Genomic DNA, 26,139 nt, shown 5'->3' on the forward strand with positions numbered 1-26,139 from the left:
AGAGAAAGAGGGAAAACAAGAGAGGGAAGGATTGGGGAGAGAGAGAAAGAGGGAAAACAAGAGAGGGAAGGATTGGGGAGAGAGAGGGGAAAACAGATGGAAGGATGGGGAGAGAGAGGGAAAAACAGATGGAAGGATGGGGAGAGAGAGGGAAAAACAGATGGAAGGATTTGGGGCGAGGGGAAAACAGATGGAAGGATTGGGGAGAGAGGGGAGAAAAACAGATGGAAGGATGGGGAGACAGAGAAAGAGGGAAAACAACAGAGGGAAGGATTGGGGAGAGAGAGGGAAAAACAGATGGAAGGATGGGGAGAGGAAAAAACAGATGGAAGGATTGGGGAGAGGGGAAAAACAGATGGAAGGATTGGGGAGAGAGGGGAAAAACAGATGGAAGGATTGGGGAGAGAGGGGAAAACAGATGGAAGGATGGGGAGAGAGAGGGAAAAACACAGATGGAAGGATTGGGGAGAGAAGGAAAAACAGATGGAAGGATGGGGAAAGAGAGAGGGAAAACAGATGGAAGGATGGGGAGAGAGAGGGGGAAAAACAGATGGAAGGATGGGGAGAGAGAGGGGGAAAAACAGATGGAAGGATGGGGAGAGAGGGGGGAAAACAGATGGAAGGATGTGGAGAGAGGGAAAACAGATGGAAGGATGGGGAGAGAGAGAGGGAAAACGGAAGGATAGGGAGAGAAAGAAAGAGGGAAGACGCTGGATGGAAGAATGCAGAAAGAAATAGGGGAGACACTGGAAGGATGGGGAGAGAAAGCAGAGCTGCTGGATGGAAAAGGGGAATAGAGAAAGACTGGAGAATAAGAGGGAGGGGCATGGGGAGAACAAGTGTGAGGAAAAGATGAAAAGCCACAGGTAGATGAAGGAAATTAAAGAATGGATAGTAAGAATGAATTAAATCTAGACAGAGAGAGAGCCTGAAAAATATTGAAGAAAGCAAAGGGAAAAGGAGAAAAAAATGACAAATGGCACAGAAGAGTTAAGCGAAAACAAAGGAAAGGAGAATCACAGACTGGAACCAATATGGAAAGAAAAACAGTCACCAGACAACAAAGGTAGAAAAAAAATCATTTTATTTTCATTTTAGTGTTTGTAATATGTCCAATTTGAGAATTTGCATTGGCTGTCTTATTTTGCACTGGGTATACTTGAGCTGTAAGAGCTTACAGAGATTATTTATAATGAAAAAAAATCACGTTATTTTTTTCTCCTATAGTACTATAATATTTTCAATGATGTCTGTTTATATGCGCCATGGCTGGTATAGGGGGTGTGGTTAATGTGGGTGTAGCTATCATAGGGGTGGAGCCATATGTGGTGACCCCGCCCATAATGAGTACCGGCACCTTTTTTTCTACAAAAAAAGCACTGGGAACGCCTAAAGCGGCTAGGGTTCTTCAGCTTGGAGAAAAGATGGCTAAGGGGAGATATGATAGAGGATGGAGTGGAATGGGTAGACGTGAATCGTTTGTTTACTCTTTCCAAAAATACTAGGAGATTAGGGGGCACCAATGAATCTACAAAGTAGTAAATTTAAAATGATTCAGAGAAAGCAGCATAAAATGTTTTGTACTTTTTTGGGATCTTGTCAGGTATTTGTGACCTGAAATGGCCACTGCTGGAAACAGAATGCCAGACCTTTGGTCTGTCCCAATATGGCAATACTTATGTACTTAAGATTTAATGTATATAATATTTTTTATGGAAAAGATTTTAATTGTTGATGTATTGGCTGTCGATCAGGGAGCTGAGGGCAGAAAGGAGCGGAGGGACAGGCAGCCCTGCGTTTGGGGGAGCAGCAGCCAGGGGAAGGTCAAGGTTGGGCTGGGGAGGCTTAGCCTCTCCAAGCCTCTTATACGGGGCGCCTATGACTGTCCTCCCAGCCCATCCATGTCCACCAATTCTCCTCTGCCCTGCCCTCCCCTTCCTCCCCTCGATGTCCCGCAATTCTCTCCTCCTGACATCATCTCGCCTCCAGCGTTCCCTTCCCCCTCATTGTTCTGCCTTCTAACGTCATTACGTTTTGACGCGAGGGCAGGCCAATGAGTAGGAATGGATGTTACGAACCCAGGCATCCAGATGTAGAATGTTGGAGGTGCAAATTATTACATAGGATGAATTCTTGTCAGTGCTGGTCTCCTTGAAGAAAACAAATTCAACCTCTAAAAGATAAGTTAATATATATGTTTTTGTGAGAGGAAAGTTTAATATGATTATATTGAAATTGATTCATGACAACATATGGGTCTGCCTAAGGGAAATAAAAGTGATGCTCTCATCTACCCATCCTTAATTAGTTGTTTGTCCTTGAGATAGTCTAACTGCAAAAGTCTAAAATACAAACTAATGCACGCGTCAAACTTTACCTACTTGAGCACACAGTTATGGAATGCACTACTGCGCAACTTAAAAACGATTGATGAACTAATGAACTTCCGCAAACTGCTGAAGACCTATCTCTTTAACAAGGCATACCACAAAGATCAACCAATGTAAACATACCCAACTCCTCCACATATATTCAGCATTGTCTTATAATATCTGATTGTTATACTACTATCATGTTTCTTCATTATCATTTTGCCAAATGATCTTTCTGTAACACTAAATGTCTATTCTCTATGTAATTCCACTATTCATGTTGTATTGTAAGCCACATTGAGCCTGCAAAGAGGTGGGAAAATGTGGGATACAAATGCAATAAATAAATAAATAAAATAAAATAAAATAAATGCCTGGTTACTTATGGCACATGTATTAATTTGCTTCTTGAAGTTATTGTAATTTGTGTTATATTCTGTACATTATTATGTTTTATTTACATATTGTTTGTTTGTAAGCCAAATTGAACTTGAGTCTATTTCGGGCTAATGTGGGGTATAATGTCATAAATAAATAAGGGCCAATATGCTAGATAACTCTGGAGATCTAATAAAAAATCCTTTTGCCTTTATAAACTTGGCATAATTTTATAACTGGGTGCCTACTTTAACCCCTCTAAATAAAGTCTCAATTATCTGATGTAAACAGGACTGACCCATTTTTGGATAAATGAAAAGTCGGATAATATGGAAAACAATGGTAACCCCTCAAACAATGCAGAAACAAAGGTTGTACAATGTTTTGCTGTAAAAGCAGGGTCCAAGGTCTGAAACAGATTGTCTCAGGTGCAAAACTTCCCTCTGTGGTACGCTGGAAAATGGAAACAGACAGGATGATGTTGCTGGGGGGGGGGGGGGGGGGGGGTCTGTCAGATATGCTGGACAGTTGGATTAGCGAAGTTCAGATAATCGAGACTGTATTACTTTGGTACCACACGTATAAATGTGAAAGCACCAGTGCTGCTCTCCTCTCTCTCATATATCCTCCTCCTTCTCTGATGCTTTTCCTCCGTCATGATAGTGGCAGAGGCAACACCAGCAGGTAAGAGCAATGACTTCATAAGCTTTCTGCCAGAAGTAAGGATGATAGAAGGATTACACTATGACTGAGCTCTGGAGCAGGGCTACGGTGGAGGATTAGTGCACTGGGTGGTTGCAACCAATTCCTTCTCACTCACCAAAAAGAAGTGCCTACATATTAGTAATAGCACCATTTATGGAAAAAAAAACCCAGCACTGATAACCACCACAGCATTGTTGATAGAAACAAGTTTACTACTCATGTTCTAATAAACTGGTACTGAGAGCACAGATTACACCACAGGTCACTTATTTTACCTGTTTTTTTTCTCCTCTTCAGAGCATCACAACTGTGTAGAAATTTAGTAGCATAAAAGGCACTGGAATACACCGAAATCTTCTGACAGTAAAGTATAGAATACAAGGCATCTTCAAAGAACAAAGCCAACTCCAGAGCTAGAGATTATAAGGGAATGATACAGGCCATGGCTGTGTCCAAGTATTGTTAGAGAGGGAAGATTGGCCAAAACCTCCTACATAATGTTAGTGGTTTTTACTATATGTGAATTGTAAAAGCTTGTAGTGCAAAGGAATTTAACAGATCACACCCAAGGGCAGTTAGTTGTGTGCTTGAAAATTTTTAACAGGCTCTCTCTCCAGGAACAGCAAGCTCTGGAATTTTTTTTTTTTTTAGAGGGGGTGGGGGGTGGGATTGACAAGGAGGGCAACGCATTCAACTCCACCCCTCCCCCTCCCCCTCCCATGCAGGCATGCTAGGCATACTTTTGCTGGCAGTGAGTCCCACAAAGCCAAATAAATGGACTACTGTTACTCCCTACTGCTTGTTTCTGGCTCTGAAGTCCCGGCATGCTGCGAGGAGCCAGAAGGAGGAAGTAACAGCAGTCCATTTAATTTGGATGGTGGGGCTGTATCCCTACCAGCAAAAGTAAAGGAGTTCAGAGATGCCAAGGGGTAGCCCATCACAAAGCTGGAGATTTACCACTGCTATTCAGCTGATTGAAAACCAATGAGTGAGGTTTTTCTTGTGGACCCCAGACCCCCAGACATGTCTAAAACCAGTTCTGGCAGACGCACATTCCAAAAACTGACATATTCTAAACAATAAACAGAAAATAAAATTCATTTTCTACCTTTGTTGTCTGGTCATTTAATTTTTCTTGTGTTAGTCCCAGTCTCTGGTTTCTGCTTTCCTCTTTCTTCTCTTAACTGTTTCACCAGTCTCCTTCTCCATTTGGCACTTCCTTTCTCTTCATGTCCACCATCCATCCTCTCTCTGCATTCTTATCTGTCTGACCCAGCATCACACCCTTTCCTGCCATGTTGAGCATCTTTGTGTTCCTCTTCTTGCCCTATCCAACATCACTCTTCTGTGTCCCAATGCCCCCTACCACATGCTAACATCTCTCCCTCTCTCTTTCCTCACCCTGCCCTTCCACCCAGGGGTCCAGCAAGTGTTCCTCTCTCTTCCCTCGCTCCTGTTCTGTCTCCACCTTGCAGGGTTAGCACTTCTCCCTCTTCCTTCTTTCCCCTCAGATCCTAGCACCTCTCTCATTTCTTGTCCTTCCAATCCCCTCCCCCAAAGTCCAGCACCTCTTTCCCTATCTGTGGCCCTCTTCTCTTCCTCATTCCCCTCACCTCACTGAATCTATAAAAGTATTGCCACACTGGGACAGACAAAGGTCCATCAAGCCCAGCATCCTATTTCAAACAGTGGCCAATCCAGGTCACAAATACCTGGCAAGATCCCCCAAAAAAGTACAAAACATTTTATGCTGCTTATCCCAGAAATAAGCAGTGGATTTTCCCCACGTCATTTTAATAATACTCTATGGATTTTTCCTTTACGAAGCCGTCCAAATCTTTTTTTAAACCCCACTAAGCTAACCGCCTTTACCACATTCTCTGGCAACAAATTCCAGAGTTTAATTACACATTGAGTGAATTTTCTCCAATTCATTTTAAATTTACTACTTTGTAGCTTCATCGCATGCCCCCTAGTCCCAGTATTTTTGGAAAGAGTAAACAAACGATTCAGGTCTATCCGTTCCACTCCACTCAGTAAGTTATAGACCTCTATCATATCTCCCCTCAGACGTCTTTACTCCAAGCTGAAGAGCCCTAGCCGCTTCAGCCTTTCCTCACAGGGAAGTTGTCCCATTCCCTTTATCATTTTCGTCGCCCTTTCCTATACCTTTTCTAATTCCACTATATCTTTTTTGAGATGTGGTGACCAGAACTTAACACAACATTCGAGGTGCGGTCACACCATGGAGCGATAGAAGGGCATTATAACGTCATCAATTTTGTTTTCCATTCCTTTCCTAATAATACCTAACATTCTATTTGCTTCCTTAGCCACCGGAGCACACTGAGCAGAGGGTTTCAACGTATCATCAGCGATTTAACAAATTTGAATAACTTTGTGTCATCAGCAAATGTAATTACTACTACTAGTTACTCCCATCTCTAGATCATTTATGAATATGTTAAAAAGCAGAGGTCTCAGCACAGACCCATGGGGAACCCCAGTAACTACCCTTCTCCATTGAGAATACTGACCATTTAACCCTATTCTCTGTTTTCTATCTTTTAACCAGTTTTTAATCCACAATAGAACACTACCTCCTATCCCATAACTCTCCAATTTCCTCTGGAGTCTTTCATGAGGTACTTTGTCAAAGGCCTTTTGAAAATCCAGATACACAATATCAACTGGCTCACCTTTATCCATGTTTGTTCACCCCTTCAAAGAAATCTAATAGGTTGGTGAGCCAAGATTTCCCTTCACTAAATCCATGTTGGCTTTGCCTCATTAATCCATGCTTTTGAATATGCTCAGTAATTTTCTTCTTTATAATAGTCTCTACCATTTTGCCCGGCACTGACATCAGACTCACCAGTCTATAATTTCCCGGATATATTCTGATATACTCTGAGAGTCTGATAGGTACGGACGGGGAGAGGGACCTTGGGGTGATAGTATCTGAGGATTTGAAGGCGACGAAACAGTGTGACAAGGCAGTGGCTGTATCTAGAAGGTTGTTGAGCTGTATAGAGAGAGGTGTGACCAGCAGAAGAAAGGGAGTGTTGATGCCCTGGTATAAGTCGTTGGTGAGGCCCCATCTGGAGTATTGTGTTCAGTTTTGGAGGCCGTATCTTGCTAAGGATGTAAAAAGAATCGAAGCGGTCCACAGAAAAGCTACGAGAATGGTATGGGATTTGCGTAACAAGACGTATGAGGAGAGACTTGCTGACCTGAACATGTATACTCTGGAGGAAAGGAGAAACAGGGGTGATATGATACAGACGTTCAAATATTTGAAAGGTATTAATCCGCAAACGAACCTTTTCCGGAGATACAAAGGTGGTAGAACGAGAGGACATGAAATGAGATTGAAGGGGGGCAGACAAGAAAAATGTCAGGAAGTATTTCTTCACGGAGAGAGTGGTGGATGCTTGGAATGCCCTCCCGCGGGAGGTGGTGGAGAGGAAAAGGGTAACGGAATTCAAACATGCGTGGGATAAACATAAAGGAATCCTGTTCAGAAGGAAAGGATCCTCAGGAGCTTAACCGAGATTGGATAGCAGAGCCGGTAGTGGGAGGCGGGGCTGGAGGTTGGGAGGCGGGGATAGTGCGGGGCAGACATATACGGTCTGTGCCAGAGCCAGTGGTGGGAGGCGGGACTAGAGGTTGGGAGGCAGGGATAGCGATGAGCAGACTTATACGGTCTGTGCCAGAGCCGGTGGTGGGAGGCGGGGATAGTGCTGGGCAGACTTATACGGTCTGTGCCAGAGCCGGTGGTTGGGAGGCGGGGCTAGTGCTGGGCAGACTTATACGGCTGTGCCAGAGCCGGTGGTTGGGAGGCGGGGCTAGTGCTGGGCAGACTTATACGGTTTGTGCCCTGAAGAGCACAGGTACAAATCAAAGTAGGGTATGCACAAAAGTAGCACACATGAGTTGTCTTGTTGGGCAGACTGGATGGACCGTGCAGGTCTTTTTCTGCCGTCATCTACTATGTTTTTAAAAAATCGGTGTTACATTGGCCACTCTCCAATCTTCCAGTACCACACTCAATTTTAAAGATAAATTACATATTACTAACAATAGTTCCGCAAGTTCCTTTTTCAATTCCATCAGTACTCTGGGATGAATACCATCTGGTCCAGTAGATTTTCTACTCTTCAGTTTGTCAAATTGCCCCATTACAACCTCCAGCTTTATAAAGATTTCAATCAGTTTCTCTGACTCGCCAGCTTTGAATACCATTTATGGAACTGGTACCTCTCTCAAATCTTCTTTGGTGAAAACCGAAGCAAAGAATTCATTTAATCTCTCCGTTATAGCTTTGTCTTCTCCGATTGTCCCTTTTACCCCTCGGTCATCTAGCGGTCCAATCGATTCTTTTGCCGGCTTCTTGCTTTTTTATATACCTAAAACAATTTTTGCTATGTGTTTTAGCCTCCAACGCAATCTTTTTTTCAAAGTCCCTCTTTGTTTTCCTTATCAATGCTTTACATTTGACTTGACATTCCTTATGCCATTTCTTATTATTTTCAGTCAGTTCCTTCTTCCATTTTCTGAAGAATTTTCTTTTAGCTCTCTTTCTTCATTAGCTAACCTCCCTGTTCAGCACCTCTCTGCTTCCTTGCACTCCTCTTGATGCAGTACATCTGTTCCTCATTGATCCACCCCTTATTCAGTACCTCTGTCCCTCCCTACCACTCCTGATGCAGCACCTCTCTCCTTCTTTGGCCCCAATGCAGCACCCCTCTCCTTCCTTACCCCCCATGCAGCACTTCCTCCCTCTTTGCCCCACCCATGCAATACTTGTCTCCCTTGTTGCTACCCCTTCATGCAGCACCTCTCTCCTTCTTTGCCCCCCATGCAATACCTCTCTCTCCTTCCTTATTCCCCCATGTAGAACCTCTATTCCCTCCTTGCCCCACATGCATCATCTCTATCCTTGCTTACCCCCCATGAAGCACATCTCTCTCTCTCTTTGCTCCCTATGCAGCACCTCTCTCCTTCCTTACCCTCCCCATGCACCTCTCTCCCTGCTTCCTCCTCCCCATGCAGTACCTCTCTCCTTCCCTCCCCCTCCCCCCATGCAGTACTTGGCTGGCTGTCTCCCTTGTTCCTCCACCCATGATGCAGTATCTGTCTACCTCATTGCCTTCACCCCCAAGCAGCACCTCTCTCCCTCCCCTACCCCTCTTGATGCAGCACACCTCTCTCCCTCCCCATGAAGTGCCTAGCTGGCCATCTCCCTTCTTGCTCCCCCCCCCCGTCACGATGCAGTATCTGTCTCCCCCTGAAGCACCACCTCTCTGCAGCACCTCTCTCCCTCCTTGCCCCCCCCCCCATGCAGCACATCTCTCTCCTCCCCCCATGAAGTACCTGGCTGGCTGTTTCCCTTGTTCCTCCCCCCACGATGCTGTATCTGTCTACCTTGTTGCCCTTCACCCCCAAGCAGCACCTCACTCCCTCCCTCTTCCCATGAAGCACCTAGTTGACCATATCCCTTCTTGTCGACGTCCCCCCCCTCCCCCCCCCCCACGATGCAGTATCTGTCTCCCCCTGAAGCAGCACCTCTCTGCTCTCTCCCCTCACACCTCCTTGTCTCTTGCCTGTCTTTTTCTGCTGACTGCCACAATTAATTTTTCTTTAAGCAGTGCTGGAACATGTCAGCAAGAACAGGCTGCTTCACCCAATCCCAGGGGCCTTCCTTCAGCCTGTCCTGCCCCCCCCCCCCCCCGAGGGCTGAAGAAAGGCCCCCGGGATCAGCTGAACCAGCCTGTTCCTGCTGATGTGTTCCAGGCAGCACTGCTTAAAAATATGTAACTGCGTGTTCACAGCAAAAGAAAGGGGAGGGAGGATAAAGACAGAGAGAGTGCTGTGTGGGGGGTGATGATGCCCAAAGCCACAAGGGATGCTGCCGAAGCTGCCAGAATGGGACCCGAGCTCAAATTTTGGGAGACGGTTGTTGAAGTACTTTAAGAACCGGCTCCCAAAATTCTGAAAAAAATAACAAATGGTTCTCGTGAGCCAGCTCCAAGACACCACTGCCCCAGGGGGAATATTTTACCTTACTTGGTCATCATATATCAGCACATGAAGTAGTTTTCACATAAACAGCATTAATAATTTTGGGAAGGTGTACATGGGGAAGATGCAGAGAAAGTTAAATACCACTAACCTCACAGCTGCTGTGGTCTGCAGCTTTGGAAGATGCAAGGTGAACCGGCCCTCCTTCACATATTTGCTGGAGAAGGTAGGTTTAGTCTGCAGAATGTCTGGGGATGTGCGGATGGAAACTCTGTGCTGAAGTCCACCAGCGCTGCTTCCACGATTCATCAATACAAAAGAATACTCAGTATCAGGCTTCAGGTTACTGATCAGTTTTCTCATGGAATGACCATCCACCTCCACATCTTGTTTATTATACAGGATCTAAAGGAGAACAGCCAGTATAAGATACTTATGGAGACTCCAACATCAGAAGATCTACCTAATTACACATTTGATAATACATGGGACACAGTTTCACAAGCTCAGGTGGAGATCTGATAATACGGAATCTTAATTACTTTATCTCTCCATAAAAACTGCAAGAAATTTCATATATTTGAAATCTGTCATTAAGATATTTGAAGTTTAAAACAGATCCATACTATTGAGTTTGCTCTCCTGAATCTAAAAATAAAATGGATTCCTAGATAAAATATAAGAAACAAAGAAGGTGCAAAGAAGAGATTCTTAGGTATTCTGCAGATTAGATTGTACAATAAATAATAAAGAAGTATTCATACTACAGTTTATATTGTTTATGGTAGAAAAAATTAGACCTTACAAGAGAAATTCACTTCATGCAATGAAACCCTACATTGGCAAGCCCTTATGTTGGAAGCAGACATAAGAGTAGCTATACTTGCTCAAACCAGTGGTTCATCTAGCCTAATATTCTATTTTCACAAATACCTGGCAGAAACCCAAATTGTGGCAACACTCCATACTACAAATCCCAGGGCAAGCAGTTGCTTTCCCATGTCTTTCTCAACAGCAGACTATGGACTTTTCCTCCAGGAACTTGTCCAAACCTTTTTAAAACCCTGATACGCTAACCACTGTTATCACATCCTCCGGCAAAGAGTTCCAGAGCTTAACTATTCGTTGAGTGAAAAAATATTTCCTCCTATTTGTTTTTAAAGTATTTCCATGTAACTTCCTTGAGTGTTCCCCTAGTCTTTGTTCTTTTGGAATGAATAAAAAATTGATTTAATTCTACTCTTACACCACACAGAATTTTGTAGAACTTAATCGTATCTCCCCTCATCCGTCTGTTTTCCAAGCTGAAGAGCACTAATCTCTTTACCCTTTCCTCATATGAGAGGAGTTCCATCCCCTTATCATTTTGGTCACTCTTCTTTGAACCGTCTCTAATTTCGCTATATCTTTTTTGAGATACGGCGACCAGAACTGAATGCATTACTCAAGGTGAGGACACACCGTGGAGCGATACAAAGGCATTATAGTATTTTCGGTCTTATTCACCATTCCTTTCCTAAAAATTCCTAGCATCCTGTTTGCTTTTTTGGCCGCCACCCACCGCACACTGAGCAGAAGATTTCAGCTTATTATCTAAACCACCACCCAGAACTTGAGCACTGACACCCAAGATGGACCCTAGCATCAGGTAACTATGATTCCGATTATTCTTTCCGATATGTATCACCTTGCATTTGCCCACATTAAATTTCATCTGCCATTTGGATGCCCAGTCTTCCAATTTCCTAAGGTCTTCCTGCAATATTTCATAGTCCGCACGTTTTTAACAACCTTGAAAAGTTTTGTATCATCTGCAAATTTGATCACCTCACTCGTCGTTCCAATTTCCATACCATTTATAAATATGTTAAATAGTACCGGTCTCAGTACAGATTCCTGCGGCACACCACTGCACCCTCCTCCATTGAGAGAAATGACCATTGAACCCTATCCTCTGTTTTCTGTCCAATAACCGATTCCTAAACTTGCCTCCTATCCCATGACTCTGATTTTCTCAGGAATCTCTTATGAGGAACTTTATCAAAAGCTTTCTGAAAATCTAGATACAGTACATCAACCGGCTCACCTTTATCCACATGTTTATTCACATCTTCAAAGAAATGAAGCAAATTAGTGAGGCAAGACATCCCTCGGGTGAACCCATGCTCTGTCCCATTAAATCATGTGTGTCTAAGTGTTCTGTAATTTTATTCTTTATAATAGTTTCCACTATTTTGCCCGGCACCAACATCAGGCTTACCAGTCTCTAGTTTCCAGGATCATCCCTAGAACCCTTTTTAAAATTCAGTGTCACATTGGCCACCCTCCAATCTTCAGGTACTATGGACGATTTCAACAACAGGTTACATATTACTAATAGCAGATCAGCAATTTCATGCTTGAGTTCTTTGAGTACCCTTGGATGTATGCCATCCAGTCCAGGTGTTTTACTACTCTTTGGCTCAGTATATCTTCCAGGTTCAATGAGATTTCTTTCAGTTCCTCCGCAACATCACCCTTAGAAACCATTTCCGATACAGGCAGATCTCTTACATCTTCTTCCGTAAAGACAGAAGCAAAGAATTCATTCAGTTTCTCTGCTATGGCCTTGTCCTCCCTGAGCGCCCCACTTTTGCTCCTTCATGAGCAAACGGTCCCATGGATTCCCTCGCAGGCTTTAGTTTTTCTTCATATTCTCTTTTAGCCTTCTTTATTAATGTTTGCATCTGACTTGACAGTGCTTATATTGCTTCTTATTTTCTTCATTTTGTCCTTCAAAGAATGGAAAAAGGACCAATCTTTTGGCTGTAATGGTCTCTTTTACTTCACCTTTTAACCATGCTGGCTGACGTTTTCTCTTCTTTCCACCTTTGAAAATACGTGGAATGCATCTGGACTGGGCTTCCGAGATGGTATTTTTGAATAACATCCACGCCTCATTTATTTTATTTGTTACATTTATATCCCACATTTCCCCACCTATTTGTAGGCTCAATGTGGCTTACATATTACCGGAGAGGCGTTACAGACTCCGGTGTAAACAAATACAAAGTGATGTTGTGATAAGATAAAGTTCATGTGGCACAGCCACACTAGGGAATTGTACAACGGAAGAGTTGTGTTATGTCCATTACGTTCTTTACTTTTGTTGTTTTGGAGAGATCAGGTATTTATGTTGGATCGGTAGGGTATGCCTTTTTAAACAGGTTAGTTTTTAGTGTTTTCCGGAAGTTTAGGTGTTCCACAGTTGTGTGCTTATGTAGGAAAAACTGGACGCGTAAGTTGATTTGCATTTGAGTCCTTTGCAGCTTGGGTAGTGCAGATTTAGGTACTTTCGTATTGATTCGGATGTGTTTCTAGTTGGTAGGTCGATCAAGTCTGTCATGTATCCCAGAGCTTCACTGTAGTTAATTTTGTGAACCAGAGTGAAGATTTTGAAAGCAATGCGTTCTTTGATTGGGAGCCAGTGTAGTTTTTCGCGAAGGGGTTTTGCACTTTCAAATCGTGTTTTTCTTAAGATAAGCCTAGCTGCCGTGTTTTGAGCGGTCTGAAGTTTCTTTAAGGTTTGTTCTTTGCATCCCGCATAAATTCCATTGCAGTAGTCTACATGGATTAGTACCATTGATTGTATCAGGTTTATTTATTTATTTATTGCATTTGTATCCCACATTATCCCAACTTTTTTGAGGGCTCAATGTGGCTTACAATTCATCGTGGATATGGGAAATAGAGGGGAATATACATTTATTATTAACAGAGAGTTTTGGATTAAATGATAGTAAAGCAAGAGATAGTATAAAACATTTCTGGATAAGTCAGAGGTTATACAGTTACATGTGTTGCTCTTTGTTGTGAAATGTTCCCCTCAGGAAGAATTGTTTCACACATTTGAGTTTCCACATTGAGTGGAACATTTTCTTTGTTGTGGATGTCACTTGGCTCTCTAGTGTTAAGTTGTGGTCCCTTGTAACGCCGAGGATTTTCAGGTTGTCTGCGATAGGGTGTAATATGGGGTGTTGATAATTGTGGGGTTATCCGCTGTCACGCTGATCAGGAATAGTGAGCCCTTGGGCCACTGCTGAGGAGCGGGAGCGGCAGGCTAATCACCCAAACAGGACACAAGGCAGAACAGACTGGTACCACCAGAACTGGAACAGCCGGACTGAAGCTAGTGGACTGGAAAAGAAGCAATAAGCTGTAAGCAGGAGAATAGTCCATGAGCCAAGCAGAGTCTTACTGGCAGGCAGCAAAGCAGAGGGGAAACCAGGAACCAAACAGAGTCTATAGGCTGGTGGCAATCAGTAGAAAATCAGGAATCAAGCAGGGTCTTGGGCAGGCAGCAGACAGTAGAATAAATCAGGAAACAAGCAGGGTCTTGGGCAGGCAACAGACAGTAGAATAACCAGGAAACTAGCAGGGTCAAAGGCAGGCAGCAATCAGAAGAATAATCCAGTAAAACAAGCAGGGTCAAGTTGACAAAGAAAGCTTTCAGGGCAGGAACCGCAACAGTGGAGGAGTGGCCTAGTGGTTAGGGTGGTGGACTTTGGTCCTGGGGAACTGAGGAACTGAGTTTGATTCCTACCTCAGGCACAGGCGGCTCCTTGTGACTCTGGGAAAGTCACTTAACCCTCCATTGCCCCATGTAAGCCGCATTGAGCCTGCCATGAGTGGGAAAGCGCGGGGTACAAATGTAACAAAAAAAAAATAATAAGGACAGGAACACAACTCAAGACCTCTGTTGCCAAGGCAAAGTAGAAAGTTTCCAGGTTATTAATAAAGGCAACATACAAGGAAGGTCACCAGGTAAGGGTGCTGCTTAATTCCAAAAATCTGAAGAGGCTGGAAGATCTGGACCGGACCGGCATGACTTCTGGAACATGGGAAACAGCAAACAGACAGTACATCGCAGCCACCAGGTCTAACCACCAAGTGGCGAGATGCATGAGAGCATGCGTGCAGTTAGTCAGAGGGTAAAAAATACATAGAACAATACCCTTGTGTCCCTCACCCAAAAACTGAAACATTCTAGGCTCACTGTGTCCCAAGGTTACATCATTATATCCAGTTTATATGAAAAGCCTAGTATCAGTTCCAGCAAAGTCAGCAAAATGTGTATCCCTGAAGTGTCTGTTCTCAGCTCCTGAGAAAGCAGTACTGTATGTTACATGCGAGAACCAAACTGAGCACAGTACAGGCCTTAGGCCTAGCCCTTAGGCACAGGCCTAACAGAGGAAAGAATATGTTTGTATTTTCGTTGTGATTGTTTCCATGTGTTGAGTGTGTGTTCGTCTTTTGTTTTTCTCCATGCTCGTTCGAGTTTCCGGGATTGTGTTTTTAGCTTTAGAGGGGCATAATCAAACGCGAACGCCCATCTCCATGGGCACCTATCTCCGAGGGCGGATACGCGAAGGGGCGGGGCAGACCGTATTTTCAAAAAAGATGGGCATCCATCTTCTGTTTTGATAATATGGTTGGTGCCGGGCAAATGCATCGGATTTGGGCGGATTTGAGCTGGGCGGTATCGGTTTTCAGCGATAATGGAAACCGAAGGTGCCCAGCTCAAAAACGAACAACTCCAAGGCATTTGGTCGTGGGAGGGGCCAGGATTCGTAGTGCATGGTCCCCCTCACATACCAGGACACCAACCAGGCACCCTAGGGGGCACTTGTAAAAAGTAAAAAAAATAATTAAAATACCTCCCAAGTCCATAGCTCCCTTACCTTGGGTGCTCAGCCCCCCAAATCCCACTCCCTACAACTCTACACCATTACCATAGCACTTATGGCTGAAGGGGGGCACCTAGATGTGGGTACAGTGGGTTTTGGGGGCGGTTTGGAGGGCTCCCATTTACCAGCACAATTGTAACAGGTGGGGGGGGGGGGGGGGGGGGGCCTGGGTCCACCTGCCTGAAGTGCACTGCATCCACTAAACACTGTTCCAGGGACCTGCATACTGCTGTGATGGAGCTGGGTATGACATTTGAGGCTGGCATACAGGATACAGGCTGGCAAAAAAAAGTTTTTAAAGTTCTTTTTTTTTTTGTAAGAGGGGGTTAGTGACCACTGGGGAGTCAGGGGAGGTCATCCCCGATTCCCTCCGGTGGTCATCTGGGCAGTTGGGACACCTTTTGGGGACTTGTTCGTGAAAAAAAAGGGTAAAAAAAAAAAGCAGACCAAATTCTCGCTTCTGCCGCCCTTCTTTTTTCCATTATCGGCCGAGTGCCCATCTCTCCTTGGCCGATAAACACGCCCTAGTCCCGCCTTCACCACGCCTCCAATACGCCCTGTCAACTTTGTTTGTTCCCGCGACAGACTGCAGTTGGAGGCACCCAAAATCGGCTTTCGATTATAACGATTTGGGCGCCCACGAGAGAAAGGCACCCATCTCCCGATTTGGGTCGAAATATGGGCATCTTTCTCTTTCGAAAATAAGCTGGTTAGTATCCTAACCTTTGCAGCCGATCCTTTTAGTTTCTTTTTTAAAAGTCGCTCTCAGAAAGGTGGTTTAATAAGTCCCAAATCATGAAGGATAGGGAAATCAGAAGATGAGGAGTTCTTTATATAACAAATAACATAAAAGTTACTAAAATACAGCAGTGTTGTGAAAGGAGAGAGCACTGTGGTCTATTTTAGAAAGAGATGACAGTATTTACATCTGTATCTGTGTGGTCTACAGACCTCAGATATAGGTGGAAGAACAGGTCAGCTACATCCAACAAGTACAGTCAATCCCTGTTATTCAGAAAAGGAGAGTGGCTGCCCAGAAATGCATTTCAGATTTCAAGATAAATTGGTTTAGATTTGTGAGATCCGGGATGGGCTGTAGGACTTCCAATTTCTTTGGAATGAGAAATGTAACAAATAAAACTGTTTATTTGGGAATGAGAGACTTCCTCTTGAAGCAGATCAGTTTGTCAATCTTGTGGGTATGCAGCATTAGAGGGTGATCATGTGGTATGGTTAATAACCACACATGGTATCTGTATCATATTTTCAGTAGTACCCAATTATCTGTACCAATCTGGATCTACTTTTTGCAGAATAACTTTAACCCTTTAGTGGTTAAGTGCATTCACTCTGCAGCTCCTCAGTACCTCTCTACTCCCTACATTCCTCCCAGGGAAATCCATTCACTGGGCAAATCTCTCTTATCTGTACACTTCACCTCCACCACTAACTCCAGACTCCGTTCCTTTAATCTTGCTGCACCATATGCCTGGAATAGACTTCCTGAGCTGGTACGTCAAGCGCCATCTCTGGCCGTCTTCAAATCTAAGCTAAAAGCCCACCTTTTTGATGCTGCTTTTAACTCCTAACCCTTATTCACTTGTTCAGAACCCTTATTTTATCATCCTCACTTTAATATTCCCTTATCTCTTGTTTGTCCTGTTTGTCTGTCCTAATTAGATTGCAAGCTCTCTCGAGCAGGGACTGTCTCTTCATGTTCAAGTGTACAGCGCTGCATACGTCTAGTAGCGCTTTAGAAATGATAAGTAGTAGTAGTGTCCAATGTTCCTATCAATATGTTCCCATATGGCTTATTACGGGAACAATGGACACTAAATGGTTAAACACATTCTCCTCCACAAAATTGAAGTTGGATTATAATGCTGGCTATGCTTGGGCTTTGCAGTCAAAAAGATCTGATTTTTGTTTGACCTGGTGTTTGAGCTTGTTGTTGCCTTCCGTCTCTTTGCTTCAGCCTATTAAATAGTTGCTGTTGAGTCTATTACTTTTGTTTAGGAAAGTATTGGTAACAACTTCTGTCTTCCATAATAGGAGAGTCTGGCCTTCTGGACATGGTAATGAGATTTTTCTTGACAGCTTTTTTTTTCCCTTATCACCTGAAAGGTTATCACCTATAAATAAAGGGTTTATTAACCTTTGGTAGGACATCTTTTATGAGACCAGATCTTAACTAAGCTAATCTACAAGTTGCAACAGCAGATTCTGACAGTCCCCGTAGTTTCAAAAGCATCATTTGTAGAACTTATTAGCTACGGGGTAGAAAGTGCCACCCCAAAATAATGACTTGCCACTCATTTGTCACTCCAGTTTTCCCAGGCATCATCAACCTACCCACCCTTCTTCCCTTCAAGTCGGGGGCCACGTCCTCTCACTCCACTCTTCGCCGGAGCAGACTGGCACCTCCTCTCTTTTCTGTTCCTCCTCCCCACCCCCCGGCAGTCCTGCAATTTTCCAGTTCATCACTAATAGTGTCAGTGATCACCAGCCGACCCTGCAATTTATTTATTTGTTACATTTGTATCCCACATTTTTCCACCTATTTGCAGGCTCAATGTGGCTTACATAGTACCGTAAAGGCATTCACCAATTCCGGTATAAACAAATACAAGGTGATATTGTGGTAGAATAAGGTTCATGTGTGACAGACTCGTTAGGGAATCGTAGAGAGGAAGAGTTATTTTATGTCCATTATGAACTTTGGTTTCTTTGTGTTGCAGGGTTCAGGCATTTAAGCTGGGTCGGTAGGGTATGCCTTTTTGAACAGGTTAGTTTTTAGTGATTTCCGGAAGTTTAGGTGGTCATACATTGTTTTCACAGCTGTTGGTAATGCGTTCCATAGTTGTGTGCTTATGTAGGAAAAGCTGGATGCATAAGTTGATTTGTATTTGAGTCCTTTGCAGCTAGGGAAGTAGAGATTTAGGTAAGTTCGTGTTGATCTTGTTATATTTCTGGTTGGTAGGTCTATGAGGTCTGTCATGTATCCCGGGGCTTCGCCGTCGATAATTTATGAACTAGGGTGCAGATTTTTGAAAGCAATTCGTTCTTTTGATCGGGAGCCAGTGCAGTTTTTCTCGGAGGGGTTTTGGCGCTTTCAAATCGCGTTTTTCTGAATATAAGTCTGGCTGCCGTGTTTTGAGCAGTCTGAAGTTTCTTTATGATTTGTTCTTTGCATCCTGCATAGATTCCATTGGAATAATCCACATGGCTTAATACCATTGATTGTATCAGGTTGCAAAATGTTTCCCTCAGGAAGAATAGTTTCAGGCGTTGAGTTTCAACATTGAGTGGAACATTTTCTTTGTTGTGGATTTCGCTTGGCTCTCCAATTGAGAGGTTGCGGTTGACTGTAATGCCGAGAAATGTTCAGGCTGTCTGTGATTAGAAGGGTGCAACCTGGGGTGTTCATGTTTGTCTTTGTCTTTTCCCACCTATGCTGATGCTACTTCCTGTTCCCACATAGGCGGGATGCGGCAGAGACAAGGCTTCCAGGATCAGCCAGTGATCACTGACACTGTACACGAACTAGAAGGGTTGCAGGTCTGCTTTGGGGGAGAGGGGGTGAGGAAGGAAACAATTGGAAGGGGAACAAAAGAGGTGTCAATCCACAATGGTGGGATGGTGAGAGAAAATGGAGATATGCAGCAAGAAAGAGAAAAAGAGACCTGGCCACAGGGGTGGGGAGGAGAGAGAGAGAGAAATGCTGGATTAAAGAAGATGCTTGAGCCACGGAGAGAGGGTAAGAGAAAGATAGATGTTAGGATTGGGATGCTAGGATCTAAATTACTAAGTCCTAGTGATTATTCCCCGAGTTACTGAGATATGGCAAGCATACTACTGGGTTCTCCTGATGTCCCTGAAGCCCTTGAACAGATGTGATTTGTGGTGAACTATATTATTCTGTCTGCAAAACTAGACTAGCAAATTCTTGTCCATGAATATTTATTTATTTATTTATTTATTTGTAGCATTTGAATCCCACATTTTCCCACCTATTTGAGGGCTCAATGTGGCTTACATTTTCCATAATGGTGATCATCAGTCCCGGAAGAGAAATATTTAAGGTGAAAGAGACAGGATTAGGTATACAGTTATAGAAAGTGCATTTTATTAACTACCTTTATGAAGAGATTCACCCAAGGCAGTGTACAGCAGGTACAGTTTAACATAAAACTTACAATTTTGTTATCAGCATAACAATAGTAAAATAACCAAGATAAAACATAAATGAAGTCAACTTGAAAAAAGTAGATTGAAACCTAATAGAACTACCGTGAAACAGTATCAAAATGTACACATTTAACAGAACTAAAATTCAAACACCCGAGATATAATACAATGTTGGCATAATACTAACGATACACTTAATAAGCATGCATTAGAACATTCAACTAACATAGATATGGTGCTAAGATTAGATTGCTTATCTTTAAGTAGTTCTTTTAACTTTATCATTATGACTCATGGTTCTGTCTCAGGCTGAACTGGATTGGATTGTGACCTGGATTGTGACCTGGAGAATAATCCAGCTCTGGTTTGAATGCAGTGGTAAAAGAAGTGCGCTGTGCTGAACCTATCACCTGCTTTTATGTTGGTATAGCATTAGACTGTTTTAAACTGCTATAATTCTGGAACTACATTGACCTGCGAGTTGAAACTGTACAGCTACGTTTTGGTAACAATATTTGGTGCTGGAATCTAGACCTTAATGCTCCACTGAGTTGATGTAGTTAGTCAAACCTTTTTAAAACCCCACTAAGCTAACTGCTTTTACCACATTCTCTGGTAACAAATTCCAGAGTTTAATTACAAGTTGAGTGAAGAAACATTTTCTCCAATTCGTTTTAAATTTACTACTTTGTAGCTTCAGTGCGTGCCCTCAAGTCCTAGTATTTTTGGACAGAGTAAACAAGTGATACTTGCCCGTTCCACACCACTCATTATTTTATAGACCTTTGTCATATCTCCCCTCAGTAGTCTTTTCTCAGAGCTCAAAAGGCCTAGCCACTTTAGCCTTTTCTCATAAGGAAGTCGTCCCATCCCCTTTATCATTTTCGTTGCCCTTCTCTGTATCTAATTTGAGATGCGGCGAACAGAATTGAACACAGTATTCGAGGTGCGGTTGTACCATGGAGTGATAAAGCGAATGCTACATACCTGTAGAAGGTACTCTCCGAGGACAGCAGGCTGATTGTTCTCACTGATGGGTGACGTCCACGGCACCCCCTCCAATCGGAATCTTCACTAGCAAAGATGTTTGCTAGCCCTCGCGCGCCGCGCATGCGTGGTTGTCTTCCCGCCCGAACCGGCTCGTGTTCGTCAGTCCCGTATGTAGCAAGACAAAGACAAGGGAAGACACAACTCCAAATGGGAGGCAGGCGGGGTTTGTGAGAACAATCAGCCTGCTGTCCTCGGAGAATACCTTCTACAGGTATGTAGCATTCGCTTTCTCCGAGGACAAGCAGGCTGCTTGTTCTCACTGATGGGGTATCCCTAGCCCCCAGGCTCACTCAAAACAACAAACATGGTCAATTGGGCCTCCCAACGGCGAGGACATAATTGAGACTGACCTAACATCTTATTCAACTAACAGAGTGTAGCCTGGAACAGAATAAAAATGGGCCTAGGGGGGTGGAGTTGGATTCAAACCCCAACAGATTCTGAAGCACCGACTGCCCGAACCGACTGTCGCGTCAGGTATCCTGCTGCAGGCAGTAATGAGATGTGAATGTGTGGAGAGATGACCACGTCGCAGCTTTGCAGAGCTCTTCAATAGTGGCTGACTTCAAGTGGGCCACTGACGCTGCCATGGCTCTAACATTGTGAGCCGTGACATGATCCTCAAGAGCCAACCCAGCCTGGGCGTGAGTGAAGGAAATGCAATCTGCTAGCCAATTGGATATGGTGCGTTTCCCCACAGCCACTCCCCTCCTGTTGGGATCAAAGAAACAAACATTTGGGCGGACTGTCTGTTGGGCTGTGTCCGCTCCAGATAGAAGGCCAATGCTCTTTTGCAGTCCAATGTGTGCAGCTGACGTTCAGCAGGGCAGGAATGAGGACGGGGAAAGAATGTTGGCAAGACAATTGACTGGTTCAGATGGAACTCCGACACCACCTTCGGCTAAGAACTTAGGGTGAGTGCGGAGGACTACTCTATTATGATGAAATTTGGTATAAGGATCATGAGCTACTAGGGCTTGAAGCTCACTGACTCTACGAGCTGAAGTTACTGCCACCAAGAAAATGACCTTCCAGGTCAAGTACTTCAGATGGCATGAATTCAGTGGCTCAAAAGGAGGTTTCATCAGCTGGGTGAGAACGACATTGAGATCCCATGACACTGTAGGAGGTTTGACAGGGGGCTTTGACAAAAGCAAACCTCTCATAAAGCGAACAACTAAAGGCTGTACCGAGATCGGCTTACCTTCCACACGGTAATGGTATGCACTGATTGCGCTAAGGTGAACCCTTACAGAGTTGGTCTTCAGACCAGACTCAGACAAGTGCAGAAGGTAGTCAAGCAGGGTCTGTGTAGGACAAGAGAGAGGATCTAAGGCCTTGCTGTCACACCAGACGGCAAACCTCCTCCATAAAAAGAAGTAACTCCTCTTAGTGGAATCTTTCCTGGAAGCAAGCAAGATACGGGAGACACCCTCCGACAGACCCAAAGAGGCAAAGTCTACGCTCTCAACATCCAGGCCGTGAGGGCCAGAAACCGGAGGTTGGGAGGCAGAAGCGCCCCTTCGTTCTGGGAGATGAGGGGTCGGAAAAACACTCCAATCTCCACGGTTCTTCGGAGGACAACTCCAGAAGAAGAGGGAACCAGATCTGACTCGGCCAAAAAGGAGCAATCAGAATCATGGTGCCTCGGTCTTGCTTGAGTTTCAACATAGTCTTCCCCACCAGAGGTATGGGAGGATAAGCATACAGCAGGCCTTCCCCACAATCAAGGAGGAAGGCATCCGATGCCAGTCTGCCGTGGGCCTGAAGTCTAGAACAGAATCTGAGGGACCTTGTGGTTGGCTCGAGATGCGAAGAGATCTACCAAGGGGGTGCCCCACACTTGGAAGATCCGGCGCACTACTCTGGAATTGAGCGACCACTCGTGAGGTTGCATAATCCTGCTCAACCTGTCGGACAGACTGTTGTTTACGCCCTGCCAGATATGTGGCTTGGAGAAACATGCCGTGATGGCGAGCCCACAGCCACATGCTGACGGCTTCCTGACACAGGGGGCGAGATCGGTGCCCCCCTGCTTGTTGATGTAATACATGGCAACCTGGTTGTCTGTCTGAATGGATAATTTGGTGGGACAACCGATCTCTAAAAGCCTTTCAGAGCATTCCGGACCGCTCATAACTCCAGGAGATTGATCTGTAGACCTTGTTCCTGGAGGGACCAGCTTGCCTGGGTGTGAAGCCCATCGACATGAGCTCCCCGCCCCACGAGAGACGCATCCGTAGTCAGCACTTTTTGCGGCTGAGGAATTTGGAAAGGGCGTCCCAGAGTCAAATTGGACCAAATCATCCACCAGTGCAGGGAATCGAGAAAACTCGTGGACAGGTGGATCACGTCCTCTAGATCCCCAGCAGCCTGAAACCACTGGGAAGCTAGGGTCCATTGAGCAGATCGCATTGCGAAGACGAGCCATGGGAGTCACATGAACTGTGGAGGCCATGTGGTCCGAGCAATCTCAACATCTGCCGAGCTGTGATCTGCTGGGACGCTCGCACCCGGGAGACGAGGGACAACAGATTGTTGGCCCTTGTCTCCGGAAGATAGGCTTGAGCCGTCCGAGAATCCAGCAGAGCTCCTATGAATTCGAGTCTCTGTATTGGGAGAAGATGGGACTGGATAATTTATCACAAACCCCAGTAGCTCCAGGAGTCGAATAGTCATCTGCATGGACTGTAGAGCTCCTGCCTCGGAAGTGTTCTTCACCAGCTAATCGTCGAAATAAGGGAACACGTGCACCCCAAGCCTGCGGAGCGCTGCTGCTTCCACAGCCAGACACTTTGTGAACACCCTGGGTGCGGAGGCGAGCCCAAAGGGTAGCACACAGTACTGGAAGTGACGCGTTCCCAGACGGAATCGGGAGATACTGTCTGTGAGCTGGCAGTATCGGGATATGCGTGTAAGCATCCTTTAAGTCCAGAGAGCATAGCCAATCTTTTTTCCTGAATCATGGGAAGAAGGGTGCCCAGGGGAAAGCATCCTGAACTTTTCCTTGACCAGATATTTGTTCAGGGCCCTTAGGTCTAGGATGGGACGCATCCCCCCTGTTTTCTTTTCCACAAGGAAGTACCTGGAATAGAACCGCAGCCCTTCTTGCCCGGGTGGCACGGGCTCTGACCGCATTGGCGCTGAGAAGGGCGGAGAGTTCCTCTGCAAGTACCTGCTTGTGCTGGACAGCTGAAAGACTGAGCTCCCGATGGGCAATTTGGAGGCATGGAGGCCAAATTGAGGGCGTATCCTTGCCGGATATTTGGAGAAAAACTTTCAACCTCCCCCCACCCCCGACCAGTAGATCGTCCGGCTATGGACACTTTGATATCGGCTATGCTCTGCTGGAGCCAGTCAAAAGCTCGCCCCCCTGCTTTTGCTGGGGAGCTGAGGGGCCTTGCTGAGGTGCACGCTGCTGACGAGAGCGAGCGCGCTGGGGCTTATCCTGGGCCGCAGGCTGTCGAGAGGGAGGATTGTACCTACGCTTACCAGAAGAGTAGGGAACAGCCCTCCTTCCCACATAAAAACGCCTACCTGATGAGGTAGATGCTGAAGGCTGCCGGCAGGAGAATTTGTCGAAAGCGTTATCTCGCTGATGGAGCTGTTCTACCACCTGTTCGATTTTTTCTCCAAAAATGTTATCCGCACGGCAAGGGAAGTCCGCAATCCGCTGCTGGATCCTATTCTCCAGGTCGGAGGCATGCAGCCATGAGAGTCTACGCATCACCACACCTTGAGCAGCGGCCCTGGACGCAACATCGAAGGTATCAAATACCCCTCTGGCCAGGAATTTTCTACATGCCTTCAGCTGCCTAACCACCTCCTGAAACGGCTTGGCTTGCTCAGAAGGGAGCTGGTCCACCAAGTCCGCCCAGCTTCCGCACATTGTTCCGCATATACTACTACTACTTAACATTTCTAGAGCGCTACTAGGGTTACGCAGCGCTGTACAACATAAACAAAGAAGGACGGTCCCTGCTCAAGGAGCTTACAATCTAAAGAACGAAATGTCAAGTTGTGCAGTGTAGATTTCCTGGGTAGAGGTGTAGAGGCTAGGTGCCGAAGGCGACATTGAAGAGGTGGGCTTTAAGCAGAGATTTGAAGATGGGGAGGGAGGGGGCCTGACGTATGGGCTCGGGGAGTTTGTTCCACGCGTGGGGTGAGGCGAGGCAGAAAGGGCGGAGCCTGGAGTTGGCGGTGGGGGGAGAAGGGTACTGAAAGGAGGGATTTGTCTTATGGACATATGGAGCATATGGATGCTCGTGTAGAGCTGGTAAGATTGAATCTTGGCCACGAGCATGGAAGAATGGTAGGCCTTCCTCCCAAAGGAGTCTAAGGTTCTGGGGTCTTTGCCCGGGGGCGCCGAAGCATGCTCCCTAGAACTCTTAGCCTTCTTCAGGGGCCAGATCCACCACACCAGAGTCATGAAGCAACTGAGTGCGCATCAGCTCTGGATCCCCATGGATCCGATACTGGGATTCTATCTTCTTGGGAATGTGGGGATTAGTTATGGCTTGGTCCAGTTCGCCAGCAATGTCTTTTTTAGGACATGATGAATGGGTACTGTGGACGCTTCCTTAGGTGGAGAAGGATAGTCCAAGAGCTCAAACATTTCAGCCCTTGGCTCATCCTCCACAACCACCGGGAAGGGGATGGCCGTAGACATCACCCGGACAAAGGCCGAGAAAGACAGACTCTCGGGAGGAGAAAGCTGTCTTTCAGGGGAGGGAGTGGGGTCAGAAGGAAGGCCATCAGACTCCTCGTCAGAGAAATATCTGATGTCCTCCTCTGCCTCCCACGAGGCCTCATCATCGGTATCAGACACAAGTTCACGGACCTGTGTCTGAAGCCGTGTCCGTCTCGACTCCGTGGAACCACGGCCACGGTGGGAGCGTCGAGAGGTGGACTCCCTGGCCGGCAGCGGCGAAGCTCCCTCCCCCGACGTCGTCGGGGAGTCCACCTGGGAGGCAGCCGAAACCGGTACCGCAAGCAGCACTGGTACCGGGGACCTCACCCCAGTCAAAGGGCCAGCTGTCGCCTCACTCGACGGTACCGGTGGCGCAAGCACCCCCGGTACCGGAGAAGGGCGCAACAGGTCTTCCAGAATGCCAGGAAGAACGGCCCGGAGACTCTCGTGCAGAGCGGCTGTAGAGAAAGACTGGGAAGCCGGTGCAGGCGTCGAGGTCAGAATCTGTTCTGGGCATAGAGGCGGTACCGGGCTGTCCGAGGTAAAGCGTAACGACACCTCCTGAATGGAGGGTGAGTGGTCCTCCCGGTGCCAATGCCTGCTGGGTGCCCGACTCCCTCGGAGACCCAGAGCTCCCGGTACAAGTCGGGAAGGTGACCGGTGACGATGCTTCTTTGACTTCTTCTACGAGCGAAGCATGTCACCGGAGCTCCCCGGTACCGATGAGGAGGACATTGAATCCAGACGTCGCTTCCTCGGGCCGAGGGCCGAAGATGGTCGATCCCGGGGGGGGGGGGGGGGGGGGGGGGGGGCTGTACCACAGGAGCCCTCAGGGCAGGAGGAGACCTACCCGAAGGCTCACCGCCACCAGCAGGGGAATGGACAGCCCTCACCTGCACTCCAGACGAAGCACCACCGTCCGACGACATCAGCACCCAGAGGGGGTCCCGGTACCACCGACGCCGACGCACTCTTCCGAAGCCTCGGTACCGATGATGCAGGAGGA

The 26,139-nt window shown here is 45.9% G+C and overlaps 1 protein-coding gene across 1 annotated transcript in view; it reads right to left on the reverse strand.

Moving 5' to 3' along the window:
* PTPRF (protein tyrosine phosphatase receptor type F) overlaps positions 1 to 26,139 on the reverse strand; it is a 1,045,343-nt gene that overhangs the window by 350,348 nt on the left and 668,856 nt on the right. Inside the window, 1 exon segment of the mRNA XM_030205921.1 lies at positions 9,631 to 9,884. Within this exon segment, the coding sequence (XP_030061781.1) occupies positions 9,631 to 9,884 (254 nt within the window).

This window comes from Microcaecilia unicolor, chromosome 6, assembly GCF_901765095.1.
Source record: "Microcaecilia unicolor chromosome 6, aMicUni1.1, whole genome shotgun sequence".
NCBI lineage: Eukaryota > Metazoa > Chordata > Amphibia > Gymnophiona > Siphonopidae > Microcaecilia > Microcaecilia unicolor.